Here is an 18,486-nt window from a genome sequence, read left to right on the forward strand (position 1 = left end):
GAAACCATAGACCCTTCTGAGGATGGCACTAGAGTAATGGAAACAGCAGAGGAGCAAGTCTGGTCACTGTGGCAGGAAAAGGTGTTAGGAAACGTGGGCCTACACAGTCAGCAGGATGACCTCCTTAACTACACCCCTAAAGTACCTCGTCTGAGAGAAGGACACAAAGATATGAAATCTGGCTACCAGTTCCAAAATCAATCTGGGAGAGGCTAGGTGCGCACCTGTTGCCCCTATAGGTTGAAGAATTCTGAATAAAGAAGCTTGAGGGAAAGCTCAGTAGTATGGATCCCTTCTCAGGGGAGAACTCCAATCAACCCTAGGAGAAGGGGAGATTTTGTCTGGTATGGCAGAAGCAAATTCCTGCCTAGTCACCAGACACTGGCTGGAGAAAGATGGACATGCCTGAGTGGCAAGAGCTCTCCTGAGTCTTTTTGCCAATTTATGAGCAGAAAAAAGCCCTCAGCCTTTCGGAGAGTTATAGAAAGCCATAGGCTCCCCTTAGGCCAGGACCCAGTGAAAGTCATATTGGCCTTGGTCTGAAGACCGGTAACAAAGTCCCAAGTGCACCTCAGTGGGAGTGCCAGTGACTTGCACTTTGTGGTGGATTAAGCTACGTGAAGAACCTCTCACACCTGTCAGCATGCATGAAACATGTTACCCGGACCGGTTAACTAAAAATAAATGTTTACGCTCCTTATACTTTAAAATATTTTACAAAAGGGGGAACCCAATGCTATTTGGAGAAATGTAAAAAATGTCCCCCAACCTCTTGAAATGAAGAGCCCACATTGGAAGGGCGCGACAGTAAAAACACAGCCCCCAATTATGATCGGTGCCTAGACACTGCAAATAAGTTCATGCCTGCCGTTGACCCACACTGCCTGAAACCTTTAACCCCATGCATAGATCACAAGGTCCCAAACAAAAAGCAATACAGGCGTGTCGCAAAAAGTTCATAACACACCCACATACAGAAAATGACAGGCGGTTGGGGCAGAGGGCATGTGTTGGGAAGATACTACACATGCTGCATGTACCTATATGTGACTTGCTAGCTTTATTGATTTTCTTGCTGCTCCGCCTCTAGGCTCTGGTCCCATCCCAGGCAGTAAGCCATAAGTAGGGAGGAAACGGGACGTATCAGTATGAACAGGTGTGGTTTTGTGTTGGGACATAAGGAAATAGCTACTGGTACCACTGGATAACCTCATCTGATCTACCACCAGAAAGGATGCACCAGTTCAATCAACTATTGACAACAAAAAAAAAATACTTTCTTTGCCCAATTACATTACGTTCTCAACAAAGGGAATGTTTCTGCTTTTCCGTAAGCACCTAGATAATGTGTATCAATAGAAGACTTGCTTGTGTGCGAGTGAGCAAATTTAGCAAACGGGGCAATGACCCACAGTCCGATAAGGCGGATGAAAACTAAGATCAATCGCTGTACTGACTAAGAATTTTGGAACTCATGGCGTTCTATTTTATTTCTAAGGAATATTTATTTATTAGCATTTATAAAGCACGCAGCAGCCCATATGCATTGTGGCGCTGTTACAACCGTTATTAAATGCAGAAAACATTAATTTACAATACAATACATACTTAGTTACATGAGGAGTGCAAATGAGGGGCTAGGAGAGGGTATGTGGGGAGAGATGGCTGAGTTAGTTGAAGAGTGTGGTTTTTAGCCCTTTGCAGAATGCTGTAAGGGAAGTCTCAGTCTATAACAATTAGAAAATAACAAAAAACCCTGCTAACAAATGAGAATAGAACTCCCCAACCCCAAAAACAATGCACCAATTTTTAGGTTTTTATATGTACAAAAAATAGGCATGGAGAACTCTGTGGCTTTGTATTCTTGGGTCGCTACTTGGCTCCAAACTTCTATGCGGAGTGCTCTACATGAACCCGACACTAAACCCAACCAGCTAGCTTTCTACCAGCTGACTGCTCCGAATATGAATATCATTTAATAAACAAGAGGTTGCTCACTGCTCCGAATATGATCATCATTTAATATACAAGAGGTTTCTATATTCACATAAGTACCAAGCAAGATGTGAAGAGATACATTACCTGGTCTAAGGGTATAGAGGCCTTTCACGATATTCGCCATGGTTGAAGGGGTTATCTGAAAGGGAGTTGACTGAGCATCTAAGAGTAAAGCTGAAACAAGAAGAGAAAGCAAATTATGTGCAGAAGAAAAAGGAGTACCTTCTGAAAATCCACATTCTACATACTATAAGGAATCAAACTTGCTGTAAAAGCCATACACATCATGATCTTGCAGATTAAGATCATGCGCTATTATCCAATAGAGGAGGGAGTGAGGTAGTCAAGAGAAGAGCTGCACCGTACTTTAGAAATATGCTAGGGAAGGAATTGTCAGCCTCCTTCTGGACTCACTAGTGACATTGGGCCTCATGAGTATGCCAGTCCGGTAAAAACGGTGCCGGTAAACTACCGGAACTGTTGTTACTGGAGCTGCATACTCGAGTTCTGGGAGCGGGTGCCTTTCAGCCAGCCAGGTGTGACCTGGCGGGCGGAACGGCACCCGCTCGCAGACCTTGACTGATGCCACGGCACTGCTGCACTCAGCGCCGCTGCATCCGTTCTCCCCATTGAGTCCAATGGGACTCGAATGGGAGTAATTTTTCCCGGCGCCCGGCAATGGGGAATTACTGGGATCGCTAGGGCTGTAATGCCCCAGTAAGTACCCATTGGCTACCGCCGGGGTCATAATGAGGCCCAAGTTTATGCCAGCAGATTCAAATCAACCTTTACAGCTTTGGATGGATTGCTATGCATGAATGTCATCAAATCATATGTGTGTATGTAAAGATTCTGCAGAAGTGAATTTCCTGCACATATTTTTTGACCCTTCATACATGCAGACTCAAAGTGTCTTTAGGCACCATTAAAGAATTACATAAGCGCAGTTACAACTACCAAAGGAAGTCGGCCCTTAAGTATGATTTCAGAATATTGTCCTTCATTTTAACAATATGAAATGAGGAGCAGTTCAGTGTGACCATTCTCAAAGGTGCGTAGACCTTTAGCAGCATGTGTCTGGGCTGAACACACGGTTTGCTGGTAGTGCACAGCTCCCAAATGCTTACTGACAGATTAACATTTTATTAAATGTTAATTATTTGTTCAGCTATAAGATGCTCACTGTGTGCAAAGTTATTATGCAGCATTAAAGTGGAAGGGGTGTAGTGGAGAGGAGTTCTTAGTCTTGAAACATTCAGATCAGTTAAGGGGAAGTACAAACAAGGTAGGGGACAGTAAAAGTAGGGACAATTTTTATTTTGTCATATAAAGAAACTTTTCACACAAAAAACATTAAGACAGCATCACATGTAGAGAAAAAATGCCTATCCTTATGAAACCAATATGACAAAATACAAAACAACAATATAAAAGATTAAGAAACAACCTTAAACCTATTCACGAAAAATCTACAGAGCATAGAGGAAATCACAAGCAAACCTTCCTCATTTACGTTACAGGTAAAATGTTCTAATACATTTAACCTCTGAAATTAAGGACATTTGTGTACCTTCTAAGATATGAATTCAGAAATCAGAACTTGTTAAAAATGATGAGTCATGAACATATTGGGGGGAAAAAATTCTCTGATGTTCTTCATACATTGTATAAATCAATGTTATAGCTGAATCTGCAAGACAATCTAGATAGTGGGAGATTCCTCCAAACGACCATTTCATTGGTGGAGAATACATTAAATACAAGTTGTAAAAAATCATTATGCAGATAAGTGACTTGATTAAATAACCTTGAAAAATTGAACACCTTCTCTGTATAAGGATTTTGCAGAATCTTTTTTCCAATTGATCTGCAAGCAAGGTCAAATCAAGCTTGCAGTGGATTATTGGAGCTGGAACTTCTTTGGGGAGTGCCAGGACATTCTTCAACATAATATTCCAGAGATTCTATCCTGCTTAAAATCAGGAGAATGAAGGAATTCTGCACCTTAACACAGGCAGAGGATATCTTTAGACTTCTAAAAGTTCAAAAGTGGTAAAGATAATTTGCCAAATTTAAAATGTATTAGTTTCATCTGGACTACTTAAGCGGTAGCTTTCAATGGAAGATTGTTTCAACATTTCGTGCTACTGATTTTATTTAGGACATTCCCACTCGAATAGGTGAAGTTTTCAATAACTTCAAGTTTGAAAGATTTTAGTTTCCATGAACAGGAACAACCTTTAATTTTAGAGAAAATAACCAAAGTTATGGTTTTCTGAGTAGTAATATGTAGGCCGGTTATTTCCATATAGTCATTCAGGGCTTCAAAAGACCTTGAAGGCCTATAGCGGTCTGGTCAAGCTATTCTACATCATCTGCATATGCCAACCAGGGGCATGCCACAGATCCCAATTTCAACAGAAAACCATGAACTGTGCATAAAAGATCCTTTAGCTTTGAGATCTACACGCTAAATAATTCAGGAGCCAGGATGGATACTTGACGCAACCCTTCAAGGTCTTGATTGGGCTAGACATCTGGCCTGAAGCATCCAGTCTTATCTGGACAGAGGTAATAGCATGGTTTTAAGGATGTCAACTAGGAAGGCAGAAAAGTCCCATTTGAAAAGTTTGAACCATACACGCTCTCTACTTACAATATCAAAAGCCATAGTTAAGTCAACAAAAGCGATGTATAAGGGACACTTTTCTCCCAAGCTTACAAAAGCAAGAAATTTAAGATTAGCCCATTCTGGCCAGTCCTTGTAACCTTCCTAAACCACAACTGCAAGGTTTCATTGATACTTAATTGAACTCCAATGAGTAATCTGCTTTTCTACAGGCAACCAATAAAGTTATTGGACAATAAATGGATGGCTGGAGGCGGTCACCCTTTTTAAAAATCGACACTATAAATGTCAGTGTTTCATGATAATGGCATTTGCTTCAGCATCAACATTTTAGAGAAGAGGATTTCTGATACTTTGGACCTTTCTTTAATATGAAGTTAGAGAGTCTATCCAGCCCTTAAGTTCTTAATTTTAAGGCAGATATCTTCCACCAAATGACATATCCAAGTTTAAAAAGTAATAGAATATGTATAGAAATCTTTTCAAACTGCTTCAGCAATGGGATTTAGCTCTAAGTGAGGTTGTAGTTTATTATTCCCATTAACTAAGTGCCAAAAACGCTGAGACTGCTTTTTGAGCATGATGGAAAGCATTGCCTCTCTGTCTATGCTAAAACCTTAATTGCTAGACTTTATCCCAATTTCTGTTTATCTGTTGAAGTCTTTTTCCCTCTAAGCAATGGGCATTTAAAGACGGCTTCTCATCTACACATCAAACCCATTAGGGCATGTGTCTTGCTTTTCGTATACAGATCAAATGTATTTTTTGTGTGTACCTCTGTAACTTGTGCCTAGACAGTATAATTAAATGTTGAAAAGCTAGCTTTTTTTAAAGCTGTACGAAAAAAGCAATGTGTGTTGATAAGTTCTAGTACTTGTTACACACTTTCCCAGTAAATCTTTCAATTTAAATTGGAGACCAACGTAATTTATTGCCTGCACAACTCTTAACTGAATGATTCAGATGTATTAAAAGCCTAAACGCAAATGTTAATATACTATAAACACTTACATATGAGGGTAGAATTGTAAACAAACCCAAAAAGCAAAAGTGTGGGAAAAAAAATTAATAAAAAAAAAATAAAAAAATAACAGAATGTGTATTTCCCCTCCTCAATGTCCGATTCCCTTGAGAAGCACCTTCAACTTGCAAGTTATACTTAAACAATCCCTAATCATGCACTACATTTATCCAACCATGCACTACATTCATATTTGTTCCAATAAGTTCAACAAGTTCCTTAGTGAGTCCGGACGACAGAGCCGGCAAAGGAATCTGCTACTCGATAAAGGACACCACCTCCTCTGGCACCATAGTCCCCTTTCCTCCATAGTGCATGGGCGTCCCCCGCTAGGGATGAGGGACGGAACCTTTTTCACCAGAACCAAATCTTCTTCCCCCTTTAAATAAATGTAGAGGCGCGCGATGGCACGGCCCTGGGAGCATGCGCTCTTCTGACTCTGCCCACCAGCACCAATCCTCAGTCCCCATTGACAATATTACCATTGCCTAATGACACCAGTTTTATTAGGGGGGAGGATGGTGGGACATATGGAGGAAAGGGGACTATGAGTACGTTAGTCACTACGGAGAGCAACATTACTTGTACGTCCCGTCCCCTTTCCTTCATACTGCATGGGCGATTACAACTGAATGTAGCCCCAGGGTGGAGAAGTGACCCTCCTTAAGAAAACAAGTTCCTTAATACTGCCTGTCTGAAAGCTGTGTCTGACTTACAGCCGGCATCCAAACAGTGCTTGCAGAAGGTCGAGGGAATGGCCCACGTGGCCGCCATGCTGATGACCTGCCACGGAACTTGCCTCTGGAAAGCGACTGCTGTGGCCCTGGCTCCGATAGCATGGGCATGCATGTTCGCCCGAAGTGGTTTGTGCTGCCCCTATTAGTCCTCCTTGATGGCTGAAACCATTCACCTTGCTATGGAGGCCTTAGAAGCCCGATATCCCGGCATTGACCCACCGATGGTGACAAAGAGAGCCTCCAACTTGCGGAAGCTCTTAATCCGGTCCAGCTAGAATTTCAGGGCACGCCTGCCATCCATCCATCCATCCATCCATCCATCCATCCATCCATCCATCCATCCATCCATCCATCCATCCATCCATCCAGTCCACTAAGAAAAGAGGCAACACCATTTCCTCATTTAGGTGGAACGCACAGACTACTTTAGGTAAGAACGCAGGATGCGTTCTCAGGACCACCTTGTCTCTATGAAAGATAGTGTAAGGTTCTGAAGCCACCAGTGCCTGGATCTCGCTAATCTGTGCAGACGTAAGACCCACCAAGAAAGCCTTCTTATGTCATTGGCTCAAAAGGTTTGTGCGCCAGGGCACCCAACACTACATTGAGGTCCCATACCTGGTGTGGCCTCTTGATTGGCGGGTAGAGCCTAATGAGGCCCAGCAGATGTCCTTTAACCACCGGGTTGGAGGAGGATAAAACATCTTCATCTGAGTTCCTGTAAGCTCCGACGGCTGCCGCATGTGTCTATTTGCATCCCTGAGTGAGCGAGTTGTGCAGAGAGTAGCACATCGTCCAATGTGCAAGTAAGCAGATCCACTTCCTTTGCCTGCGCCCAGTGGAAAAACCTAGTCCATTTGCTTTTGTACTGGCTCCTAGTAGCATCGTTCCTAGCACCCTGTCTGAGGTCTAGGTTAGCCTGTGACAAAGATGCTTTAGTGTGACCTGCTCAGGAACTAAGCTGCGAGGGCTAACATCTGCGGGCGTGGTTGTATGACCCTGCCTCCATGTTGCGATTGAAGTTGAGCTGGGCCCAGTGGAAGGTGAATCAGAAGCTGGTCCGAGAGGCTGAGGAGCTCCGAGAACCATGGTCTCGCAGGCACCCACAGAGCCATCAGGATGATGCTGAAGTGACGCGACTCCCTTATTTTGCAGATCACCCTGTGGACCAGGGCAGTGGGAGTAAATGCGTATGCATTGATGCCGTTCCATAGTAATTGTAAGGCGTCGTCCACGGAGTGAGGCCCTGTCCTTGCCAGGACGCGAACTGAGGGCACTTCTTGTTGTACCAGGTGGCCAAAAGATCCACCTGGTGATGCCACTGTCTGTGAAGATCCCCTGGAGGACCTGCTAGTTCAATTTCCATTCGTAATTGTCTGCACCCAATCTGCTGAATCTGTCTGCAATCCAGGTTGGACTCTCCCGGGAGGTGGATTGAGCTCAAGCGAATGTTGTTCTCCAGTCCCAAATGCTGACTGCCAAGCTGCATAGGGGAGGATACATGGTACCACCCTGCTTGTTGATGTAGTACATGCTGGTGGAATTGTCGGTTTGAAGGAGGATCGCCTTGCCACTGATGTGGCAGGAAGGCTTTGAGAGCGAGCCAGATCGCCTTCAGCTCTAGCCAATTGATATGAGCCTCCTGCTCCTTAAGGGACGAAACTTCATGGATGCTGTGGTTGTCCAGGGTAGCCCCCCGCCCTCCAAGGAGGAATCCGTGGTGATGGGAAGTTGAGGTGCCGACTGTCGGATGGGCCTGCCAATCTGCAAGTTGCTGTCCGTGCTCCACCAGATGGTCTTGGTGGAAAAAAGGAAGAATGCTGACAAGCTCCGCTTGGGAACCCCGCTCCTGACTCCATGAGGCTGTGAAGTGCAGCTGTAATCTTCTCATTTTCAGCCTTGTGTAAGGCACTGCCAGTAAGAATGCCGCCATGATACCCAAGAGGTGCTGGTACCACCAAGCTGAGGTCACCACACACTGCTGAGAAAGTGCCCTGTGGCCGTCTTGATGGCTGTGATCGTGTCCTGTGAAGGGAAAACTCTCTCGGAGCTTGTGTCCCAGATGAGGCCCAGGAAAGTAAGGCTCCGATTAGGCAGCAGCTGAGACTTCCTGAGATAGATGGAAAATCCCAATTCGTGGAGCGTATTTATGAGGCGGAGGTGATGATCTGGACCGCCTCTGGGGATCTCGCCCTGATGAGCCAGTCGTCCAGGTACGGGTAGACCTGGTGATCCTGGGCTCTGAGAAGGCCAGCCACTGCATTCACCAGCCTGGTGAAGACCCTGGGGGCTAAATTGAGTGCAAAAGGTAGAACCTTGCATTGGAAATGGAAGCCCATGATCCTGAACATCAGGAAGGGTCGGGGGAGGGGGGGGCAAGCGTCCTTCAGGTCCAGGGAGCACAGTCTCCACTGCAGTGTCTCCGCAACAAGCGCTGGCGTAACCACCTTGAACTTTTGAAGCGAGAGGGTCAAGGTGGAAATATCTAACAACTCTCTGGGCAGCTTGGTTCTTGTTGTGAATGGCGAAAGTTCTGGAGTAGAAGCCCATACCCCACTGGGAGGCTGGGACTTCCTCCACTGCCTGGCTATCTACGAGCGATCGAATTTCCGCCAACAGAGTTGTTGTCCCAAACTGTGGGAGGGGAGGAGAAAGGATCTGGTAGGCAGAAACCCGTGGACACTATGGATAGAATACAGAGGTCCGCAAACCTTGAGCGCCAATACTGTGCGTGAAGGCCCCCCAACCACCTCACCGGAGACACGTCGACCCAGAGGCGTGTCATGCCTTCTTTCCCTCTGAGGTTGAGGAGGGGGACTGAAAAAAGCCCTTATTCCCCCCCCCACCTTGTGTTTGTGGCAGTGCTGACTGAGAACAGTTGGGCTGCCTGGAACTTCGTTCCTGGAAGCCGGGAAAACCCGCACACAACGCCTGTGCGTCTGGTTGTATGTTTTGGGTGTTGCCTTCGTGAGGATAGATAAGGATTTCGCAGTTTGGGAACTGTTCTCATCAAGTTCCTCATCAGTGGTGGAATGGAAAAGGTTGCCATCCTCGAATAGAAGGTCCAATATGCGTTGCTGGACGTCTGGGTTAAACTTGGTCGCCCGTAGCCAGGCTGTCCTTCTCATGTCCGTGGCAATGCAGATGGCACGGCCTGAGATGTCTATATGCGCAACAGCGGACTCCATGATGTCCTGTGCCACCATTTTAGTTTCTGCCAGCCCCGCCTTTAAAAGTGCCGGACTGTGCACCGGAAGTTCTGGAAGGAAGTCGGACATTTCCCGCCAAAGCATCTGGTGAACAGCTGCAAGCATAGCATCTGCATTAGACTGATGAAGGTGCAGTGAAGCGTTGGAATAAATCTTTTTTCCATACGCCTCCAAGATCTTCTACTTCTTGCCTAGAAGTGCCGAAGACAAGGTAGTCTAGGTTACCTGCGGTTTGGAATAGAGTGAGGCCGTGGCAATCACAGAAGAGTGTGGCTTAGGGTGTGCAAACGGCAAGAGTGGATCACACTCCAGTTGCCTGTATTTGGCATTGAGGCACTGATTGGTAGGCTGTGCCGAATGGGGTTTAAGCCATCCCTTTTTGGCCAAGGCGACTATGTCCTTTTGCATCGGGATCCCCTTTCTGGCCGCAGGGCTTAGGAGGACCTCAGCCAGGACCCCTGCCTCAGGTTGTTCCACCTCGGGTTGTGGAAGGCCGAAGTATTCGGCCAAACCTGCAAGTCGTTCATGGAAGGCCTTGGCTGAAGATGTGGGTCAGGGTCCTCCTCCTTGTCAGTGTCAACCAGGGCGTCAGGCTGGTCTGGCGCCAGAGGAGTGCTGGGCGCTGAAGGCTGAGGTGTGGAGACCAGAGCCAGAGGCTGCTGTGGAACTGCCTGAACTGTAGGAGGCAGGAAAGCTGGAATCAAAAAGGACCCGGTGTGGGCAGCTGGGGCTGCACAGGGGCCAAAGACGCTGGAGGAATGACTATAGGCGCTGGAAGCAGGACTGGAGGTAGCATGTCCCTGATCACATCCCAAAGGATGGCACCCATCTGTGGGAAACTCATAAGCGCAAGTGATTTCTCAAAAAAAAGTCCTCGCAGGCCGGTGGGGTGGCAGGTGGTATTGACGGAGTAGCGGGAGGCTGCTGGAGCCTGTGCATACTCTACCTTGCTGGTTGCGGGGTACATCTGCCCTGCGACGCAGAAGGATAAGCTGTAGGCCACGTACATGGCAAAGACCATTCCCATCTGGACACTCTCCCACCTGCTCCCTGAACGGGGGTGGTATCGGACAAGCAGCCTTTTTGTCTGGCGCGGCAGCCATCTTTCGGGGCTGCATGCTACCTGCCTGGGTGCTTGCCTTGCTGGGCCTGGCCTCCTCCTGGACTCTTGGCAGTGGAGCTTGAGGCCTACCCTGCACCTCAGGATGAGGCCTGGAAGGCATAGTGCCCATAGCTATGTTGCAGGAAGTGCTGCATACAAGCACCCCCTCTGACATTTGTCCGGTAGTAGGGCACAGCACCTTGGGTGGACAACCGGTAACAGAACCATGCAGTCCCCCAGTACTGTCTCTGGAAGGATCTAGTGACCCCTCGGCCTGGCAGCCGGTAGCTGAATGAGCCTCGGTACCTGTGCTTGTGCGAGAATCTGAACGGTCCCTCCCACTCGGACGAGTCCTAGGAAAGGAGTCGCCCTTGCAGGGTGTGATGCAAAAAAGCAGCCCTACCTTGGACCCTGACTTGTGTTTCAGGAAGTTCTTCAAGTGGAGGAGACTTCTCGAAGAGCTCCCTCCACCGAGCTAACCTGTTCGACAGAGCACGCAGTGTAATTGCGTTGCACGCGGTACAACCCTCCCAGCCATGTTCAGAGCCAAGTCAGCTGAGGCAAAGAGCGTGGGGGGGGTCGAACGTAGGGAAGAACCCCACACAGGTCTGACACATGCTGAAGTCCGCTGACGTGGATAGGCGCCGGGGAGGAGCGTAGCGTCAAGTGGACCGAGTACCTGATTAAGACCAGAAAACAGACAAAAGAGTATACGGGGAAGAGCGCGTGGAATTAGAAGGCAGAAGCCAAACCCAGGAGTGCTGGTCGATGTGGAAAAGAGGACTGGGGAGTGGCGCCAGTGGGCGGAGTCAGGGAGGCGAAGCGCATGCTCCCAGGGCCGCGCTCCAGCACACCTCTAAATTTTCAGGGGAAGAAGATTTTTTCTGGTGAAAAAGGTTCCGTCTCCCGTCCCTAGCGAGGGACGCCCATGCAGTATGGAGGAAAGAACCTGATGGTCTTGACTATCACCACGGCGCAGTGGATCCACCTCAAAATCAAAATGGAAAATGAAGAAAAGAAATTTCTGGAAAACACTGCATTATATAATGCGCGTGACAAACTTGGATATAAACAATATAATGGATCATGGCAGACACCCTTGAAAAAAAGCATAAACTATCCAAGGATATGCAATCATTCAAAATAGAGAAAGTCTACCCATATATGGCACTTGACTACAAAGAAAACAGACAAGAAGAGAGCCCAAAATACAGCAGGTACAGCTTGCTAGAGAAAACACTGGGTCACATTTTCAGGTACATCAAGTTCAGGGTCAGGTCCAGAGGATCCCAACTCCCAGTACGGTCTGAATGCACAGCCAAGGCCCTTCTTCCCACAACCTCTGCCTTTTTTAGGGCAAGGGGGCCCCAGAAACACCTTCTGGGGACCCCCACAAATGCAAATGCCAATGTTCGGATACCCGCCGTGGCAGCGACCGAGAGGGCAGTGCCACAACCAATGCCAGTAGCAAAGACTCACTACCAGTTTTTAACCTCTTGGGAGAGCACCTCACCAAAGAAGAACTGACAGTGCTCACTAAAGGCCTCTCATACGCTCCCACCAACCAGATGGACTGGTTTGGGCGGGAGAATGAATTACAGCACTTCTTCAGGTCCATCAGACTCCAAGCCCACTTTAAAGACGCTGACCAGAGGCAGGAACCAGAGGATACGGGACTCAGACCCAAATCCAACTACTGTCCCAGTGACAAGGAGACAGAACCAGCTCCGATTACTTCCAAAAGATGTCTCAGGCAAGAAATTGCCAAACTCCAAAAAACACAGACATCCATCAGACAACCTCACTAATGCTGAACGCAAGGCCCTCAAGCAATTATCCACAAATAATAACATTGTGATTAAAGCCGCAGACAAGGGAGGTAGGATTGTGATACAGAACATTACACAATACAAAGAAATGGTCATGGCTCTACTGGATGACAGAACAAAGTACTAAACAAGGACCCTACAACTTCCATTAAACAGGAAATCATGCTCTGTACCAGATACGCCCTGGAACATGAATGGATCACAGATAAAGAGGAGTCCTTTCTCAACACCTCGGAGGAGAGAATACCAGCCTTTTACGCACTCCCCCAAACTTCACAAAAATGCCACACAGCCTCCAGGAAGACCCATTGTGTCAGGCTGTAGTTCCATTCTTGAACCTCTTTGCAAATTCATTGACTTTTACTTGAAATCTCTATGTCAGCTCCCTCCCACATACCTCAAAGACACCATGTCAACCATCAACATCTTCGAAAACATAGCTTTTGACAACACGACAGAAATCTTGGGGACGTTTGATATAAAAGCACTATATACCAGCATCCCACAACTTGCAGCTCTCAACTGTAGCCAACACCATCTCACTCATCACATGGAACAGGAGAGAGTGCCAGTCAACTTTATTCTGGAACTACTAGAAATAGCGCTGACCAAGAATTTCTTCATGTTCGATGATACATTCTATCTCCAAACATCAGGTACGGCCATGGGGGCCGCCTTTGCCCCCAGCGTGGCAATCATTTTTATGGCTGAATTTGAATCCCCTCCACGTACAAAACCATCACAACCCTTTTTGGAACAACATCACCCAGTGGTTTCGATACATCGACGACAATCTTCATCTGTAAGGGTCCTGCCTCTGCACTCATTGACTTTCATGATTGGCTCAACACTCGCTCCACCGTCCTAGAGTTCACCATCAACAGCAGCAGCAGCAGGACAGCAATCAACTTCCTGTATTTAACAATCAAGGCTGAGGAGAGAGACTTGTCTGCACTCTACAGAAAGGAAACCGATAGAAACTCCTTACTTCATTACCGCAGCAATCACCCGCAAAGCTTGAAAACCAACCTTCCATTTGGCCAGTTTTTGTGACTAAGGCATAACTGCTCCGACACTAAACTACCGGCACCATGCAGAAATCCTGGAATCCAAACTACTAGCTCGGGGGTACCCCAAAAAACTGCTTAAAAAACACCAAAAAGAGTCCTGTGTATCCCCCGTGAGACCTTGCTCCAGCCTAAGAACAGCGACACAGACAAACAGAATCACCTTTGGACCTATCACCAACAGGATAAAGAGCATCATCCAACAATTCTGGCCACTGATTCACCAGACACATCCCGATGAGCCGCCACCAAGAATGGCCCTCAGACGGTCCAAAAACATAAGCGAATGGCTCACACATGCAAGACTACCGAAAAAAAAAACCTCAGAACAGGGCTGTGGAATCTAAGAGATCACAGGACACCATCCATGCAGCTCCTGCAGTGTGTCGGTTCACCAACAAAATCAAAACTTTCCAAATTGAAGGCAAGGACTGGACCCTACGTCAATTCACCAACTGTAAAACACCCAATGTGGTTTGTGCAATAGAATGCCCATGGACCCTGCGATACATGGGTCAAGCCACTAGACCAATACACAAACGCATTGTGAAACACGCTCCAGAATTATATGCCAGACTTTAACAGCCCCATTAGTACCCCACTTCATAGAATTACAACATAACCAAGATCAACTGAAGTGGTGGGTACTCGAGAAAATACAAACACAGTGAATGTAAGAAATGCTTTAAACTACAAAGACGCGTGGTGGGTGTTCAAACTGCGGCCCATTGAGAAAGGGCTGAATGAAGCTACGCCCCACTACTGAAAGTCCCTCTAGCCATTTCCTTTAAGTCTGCGCACTTTGTCTTGCACCTCTTTTTGAGCAGAAGAGGAGTTCCGCTCCATATTGCCCCCTACTCAATTCAGGTCCACCATTTAGGTCAGTCCCGGGCTACACTCTACCTTCCAGCCCTGCCAGTTCATTCGTTTGACACCCTCCTGTCCCTCTGTCAGGGGGACGTTTTCACTTGACATTACAATATCATACACTAATCCTTTACTTTCCCCTGTTTATCCTTGAGAACCCAGTCTTTCATCTGCCTGCATACACTGATGTCTGCCAGCACAACATCGACTGTTTAACAGTATATTTCTTCGATGGTATGCAGGTTCGGGCTCAGCCCGTTCAGATCACCTCTCTACTTGTCTTCACACACTCAGGATTGCAGGGCTGGCCACCACATAACCTCGACAACGGACCGTTGCTTCGTCAACACCCGACATGAATTTGGGGAGCAGCATTCGGCTCTCCGAGCATGCGCAGTACAACTCGACTGAGCATATACAGCTCTGTCGAGTCTTGTGCGTGTTTGCATTGCTGCGCTCTTTGGAGCTAAGCAGCAGAGCAGCACTGGGCTCTCTGCCTCCATTCCGGCCGAGTCACCTAGGCTGCCTCTGGCCCCTTTAGATTTCATTTTTCATGCTACGCCTGCTAGGCTGCATTCTGTGTGGATCCTGCTAACATCCAGGCGGTTTTCATTCTGTCCACTGCACTGTGTCTTTCACTACAAGGCCAGGGTTCCTGTTGCCAGCTGCTTCTCTCCCAAAAGCAGCGTGTTAGCTTCTACACCATTCTTCCTTCTCTCATCACCATTGGAGACGGCGAGTGCCAAGTTTCTGGCCGCCACACGACACAGCTTTACCCCGTGAAGGCTCCCTGTACCTACACAGGACTCCTAGGTAAGCTATTCAGCTTCCCTTATCTTCGCTACCCTGTACATCTTAGTAGTTCTGTTTTTACTCAGTACTGACACGGGGGTCCCCTCCTTCATTTCATTTTCCTATTTTGGTTACAATTGGTCCAAGGAGGATATGCTTGCAACCTGGCACCCATAATCTACGGTGCATCTACCCTCTCCTTGATGTACGAATATGGATTCAGCAATATAAAACACTACTGATCTCCCTGCCCATTCCCCCTGGACTCAAGCTCAAGGTTGGCTTGCTTTTGGGTATTTTTTAAAAATGAGAATGTTTACCCTTTTAACCACACAGGTCTGTGCACGTACAACCATCACTGGCATTACCTGTGACACTCTTCACTTTGTGCTTAGTCTAACACTCCCTTACTTTGTGTTTACCACCCATAGGGAGACACAATCCTTTGGCCCGGAAGAAGGCACCAAATCCTGGGAGCTGAAAAATCCTTGGGTCCAGCCTCACGCTTGCTGGCCCCAGCTACACCTTTGGGTATCTCTTGCTCCCGACGTAGACCAAAGGTTGGTCAACTATAGTTAACAGACTAATGTCGAAATATACAGGACTTGTCTCGACCTCGCAAGGACAAGCACCTCTCCTATACATTTGTGCTTGTACAATAAATTAGTGCCTACTAGACCTACTTATGTCTCACTGCAGTCTACTTTTATGTTGCACTTCACTAAACTGTTGTAAATGAATATCTATGTTATCTTGCTTTTTCTTTGCTTCCATACTCTTCAGTCTACAACTAGTGTGTTTTTTAATGAAGTATAATTACATGTGAACAACCTTCACTTTTGTAAACTCACTGTTGCAGATTACTTTTAGGGTACATACTTTAAAATGCTATCTGTTTTTATTCTTAAAGGTATCAAGATGCCCTACCTTGATTGTTGTTGGCCTGATGCCAGTAGCTTGATGTAATAAATTTGCAGCACGTAAAGCTTTTTTCCTGTCAGTACTGGGCTTACATGTACGAATGAATGTGCCTGTAGCCTCTACCCGATGGGGTCCTTTAGACTTTGTCACAAGTATGGACCAGTGGTGATCTCTGCAAACACAGCAACCACCTCTTTTCTAACTCTCTCTTCCTAAATATCTTCCTTCCCGAGCCCTTCGCTCATCCGTCTCCAACTCCCTCAGGGTCAGCCGCTTCTCGAAGCAACGAGCTGGGGGTAGATCTCTCTCCGCGGCAGGGGCCTCCCTCTGAAACAGCCTTCCTGCATCTTGAGGAGAACCATCACGGTTCTGGAAGCACCTCAAAACCTTCCTCTTTGCTTCTGCTTTCTCTCTCCCTCTCCCCTGCTAATTCTTCGCTGAATCTGCACCGAATCTGTAACTGGGCCACTCTCGCCGACCTCGGTCCTGGGCCCAGCCACTCTCCACTTGCACTGCCTCCCTGGCAACCCCTGCACTGCGGGACTGTCTCTGTATCCCTAGAGCCCCCGTTCCCAGCACTTGTCTGCACTTACCTTGCACTTGCCACCAGCTGGTCCTATTTATTTTATTTATACATACTTACCTTGTACTGAACTTCCTCCTTCCCCTCCCCTTGCACTTTCTCCCTTCCCCCTACCCCTGCACTTGCGCGATCTGAATGACACCTGGCCTAGTAGGATCGTTGTCTGTCTTCCCCCGTTCCCCCCTCCCTGCCTTGTCGCGCCTTGAAACACTTGAAACCCTTGTGTATAGGCGCGTTACAAATGCCATATCATAATTATCATAATGGCATACAGAACGAAGAGTATGTTTCAACTATTGTTAGGCGGCTACCCCCTTTTGTGATATATTGTATGGAGGAAAGAGGATGGGACGTAGGAGTAATAAGATCTGTTATTATGTTGGATCTTGAGACAGGCCGGATAGAGTTAGAGATATATCCCACCAAGTTCTTTTTTTTATCTCTGGTCGCCCGTAATATCAAGTCTCTATCCCGATAATTCATTATGCGTACAATGATCCGGCAGGGATAATCTCCAGGCTTGGGGTCGCTGTCAGTGCTCTGTGTGCATGCTCAAACGTGAAGTGGGGAGAACCCCTCAGGTCAACCTAGCAGTTCTTGAAGCAGGTCCTCCACTGCCGATTCCATACAGCCACAAAGCACGTCCTTCGGCACTCCAATAACACGAAAATTGTTCCGGCGGGACCTGGATACGAGGTATTCACATTTGGCCTTAACCTGCTTCATATCCCAGCTCTGCATATTGACCATTGTCTGCAATTCCATAACATTGTCTTCAGTGGTACTTATGCAGCCCTTGGCATCAGTGATACGCTGCGTCTCTCTCCCTCTCTCCAGCTGGGCTCGCATGGATGACACATTGTTGGTAATGTCATCCAACTTTACATTCACTGATGTGAAGTTCTGCTGTATTGTGTCAAGCATACATTGCAGGTCTGTAGGGTCACAGGCCGTACGAACCGCTGTTAGGCAGAGTTTGTATGCAGTACCCTTTGGGACCACTACACACAACTATGACTACAGGTGTAAGCAAAACCAACTTTTGGTATAAGTGTGTACTATACAGTTTTTGGTAGCGGTGCTGAGCTGCCAGGCTGATCTCAAGAGGGAATGTGAGCTGTAAGGGTGTTAACCAGAAGTCTACAATCACAAGTATTCAAATAAACTCTTACACTGAAGGTTTCTTGGTTAAACACTTATTAATTTATTCTACAGTCAGTTATAAAACATTCACTATAGGAGGCAATCTATATTGCACAAAAATATACTTCAGTACTTTACACTGTACGGTTCTGAGGCATTTAAACTACTTTGAAGGAGGAGCAAAATGGCATTCAGAGTACTTCAAAATAGGAGCAAAAAGGTAAAGGTTAATAAAAAGAATATACAGTTACTCTTTAGACAGTGCAAATAGTTTCAGTTCACCAGAGGCGCTGATTCAATGCAATAGGTTAGGCCAAAGTCAATGGGCTAAAGCAGTTCTGGTAGTTAAATGGAAAAGTCTTTGCCAAAGTTCTCAGAAGTAGTTCGTAAAAGAAAGATTCATATGTTGGGACACAAGTTGACTAGGCCTGCAAGTTGCCAAAGTTCCAAGCACTTTCGCAGTGAGAGGCAAGTTCTCTTGGTCATGTTTTCACAGTACCTTACAATGAAGAAAAAGATGCAGCTCAAGACTTCTATTCCTGGCAGTTCCTGCAGATCTCGCAGTTCCTGAGCCTCAGTCCTGGGGAC

The 18,486-nt window shown here is 46.8% G+C and overlaps 1 protein-coding gene across 3 annotated transcripts in view; it reads right to left on the reverse strand.

Moving 5' to 3' along the window:
* CACUL1 (CDK2 associated cullin domain 1) overlaps nucleotides 1-18,486 on the reverse strand; it is a 598,839-nt gene that overhangs the window by 108,762 nt on the left and 471,591 nt on the right. For all 3 annotated transcript variants that reach the window (XM_069611925.1, XM_069611923.1, XM_069611924.1), the window contains exon 6: nucleotides 2,083-2,172. In XM_069611925.1, coding sequence (XP_069468026.1) covers nucleotides 2,083-2,172 — 90 coding nt within the window. The remainder of the gene's footprint in view (nucleotides 1-2,082; nucleotides 2,173-18,486) is intronic.

This window comes from Ambystoma mexicanum, chromosome 8 (assembly GCF_040938575.1).
Source record: "Ambystoma mexicanum isolate Mex_15411 chromosome 8, UKY_AmexF1_1, whole genome shotgun sequence".
Taxonomy (NCBI): domain Eukaryota; kingdom Metazoa; phylum Chordata; class Amphibia; order Caudata; family Ambystomatidae; genus Ambystoma; species Ambystoma mexicanum.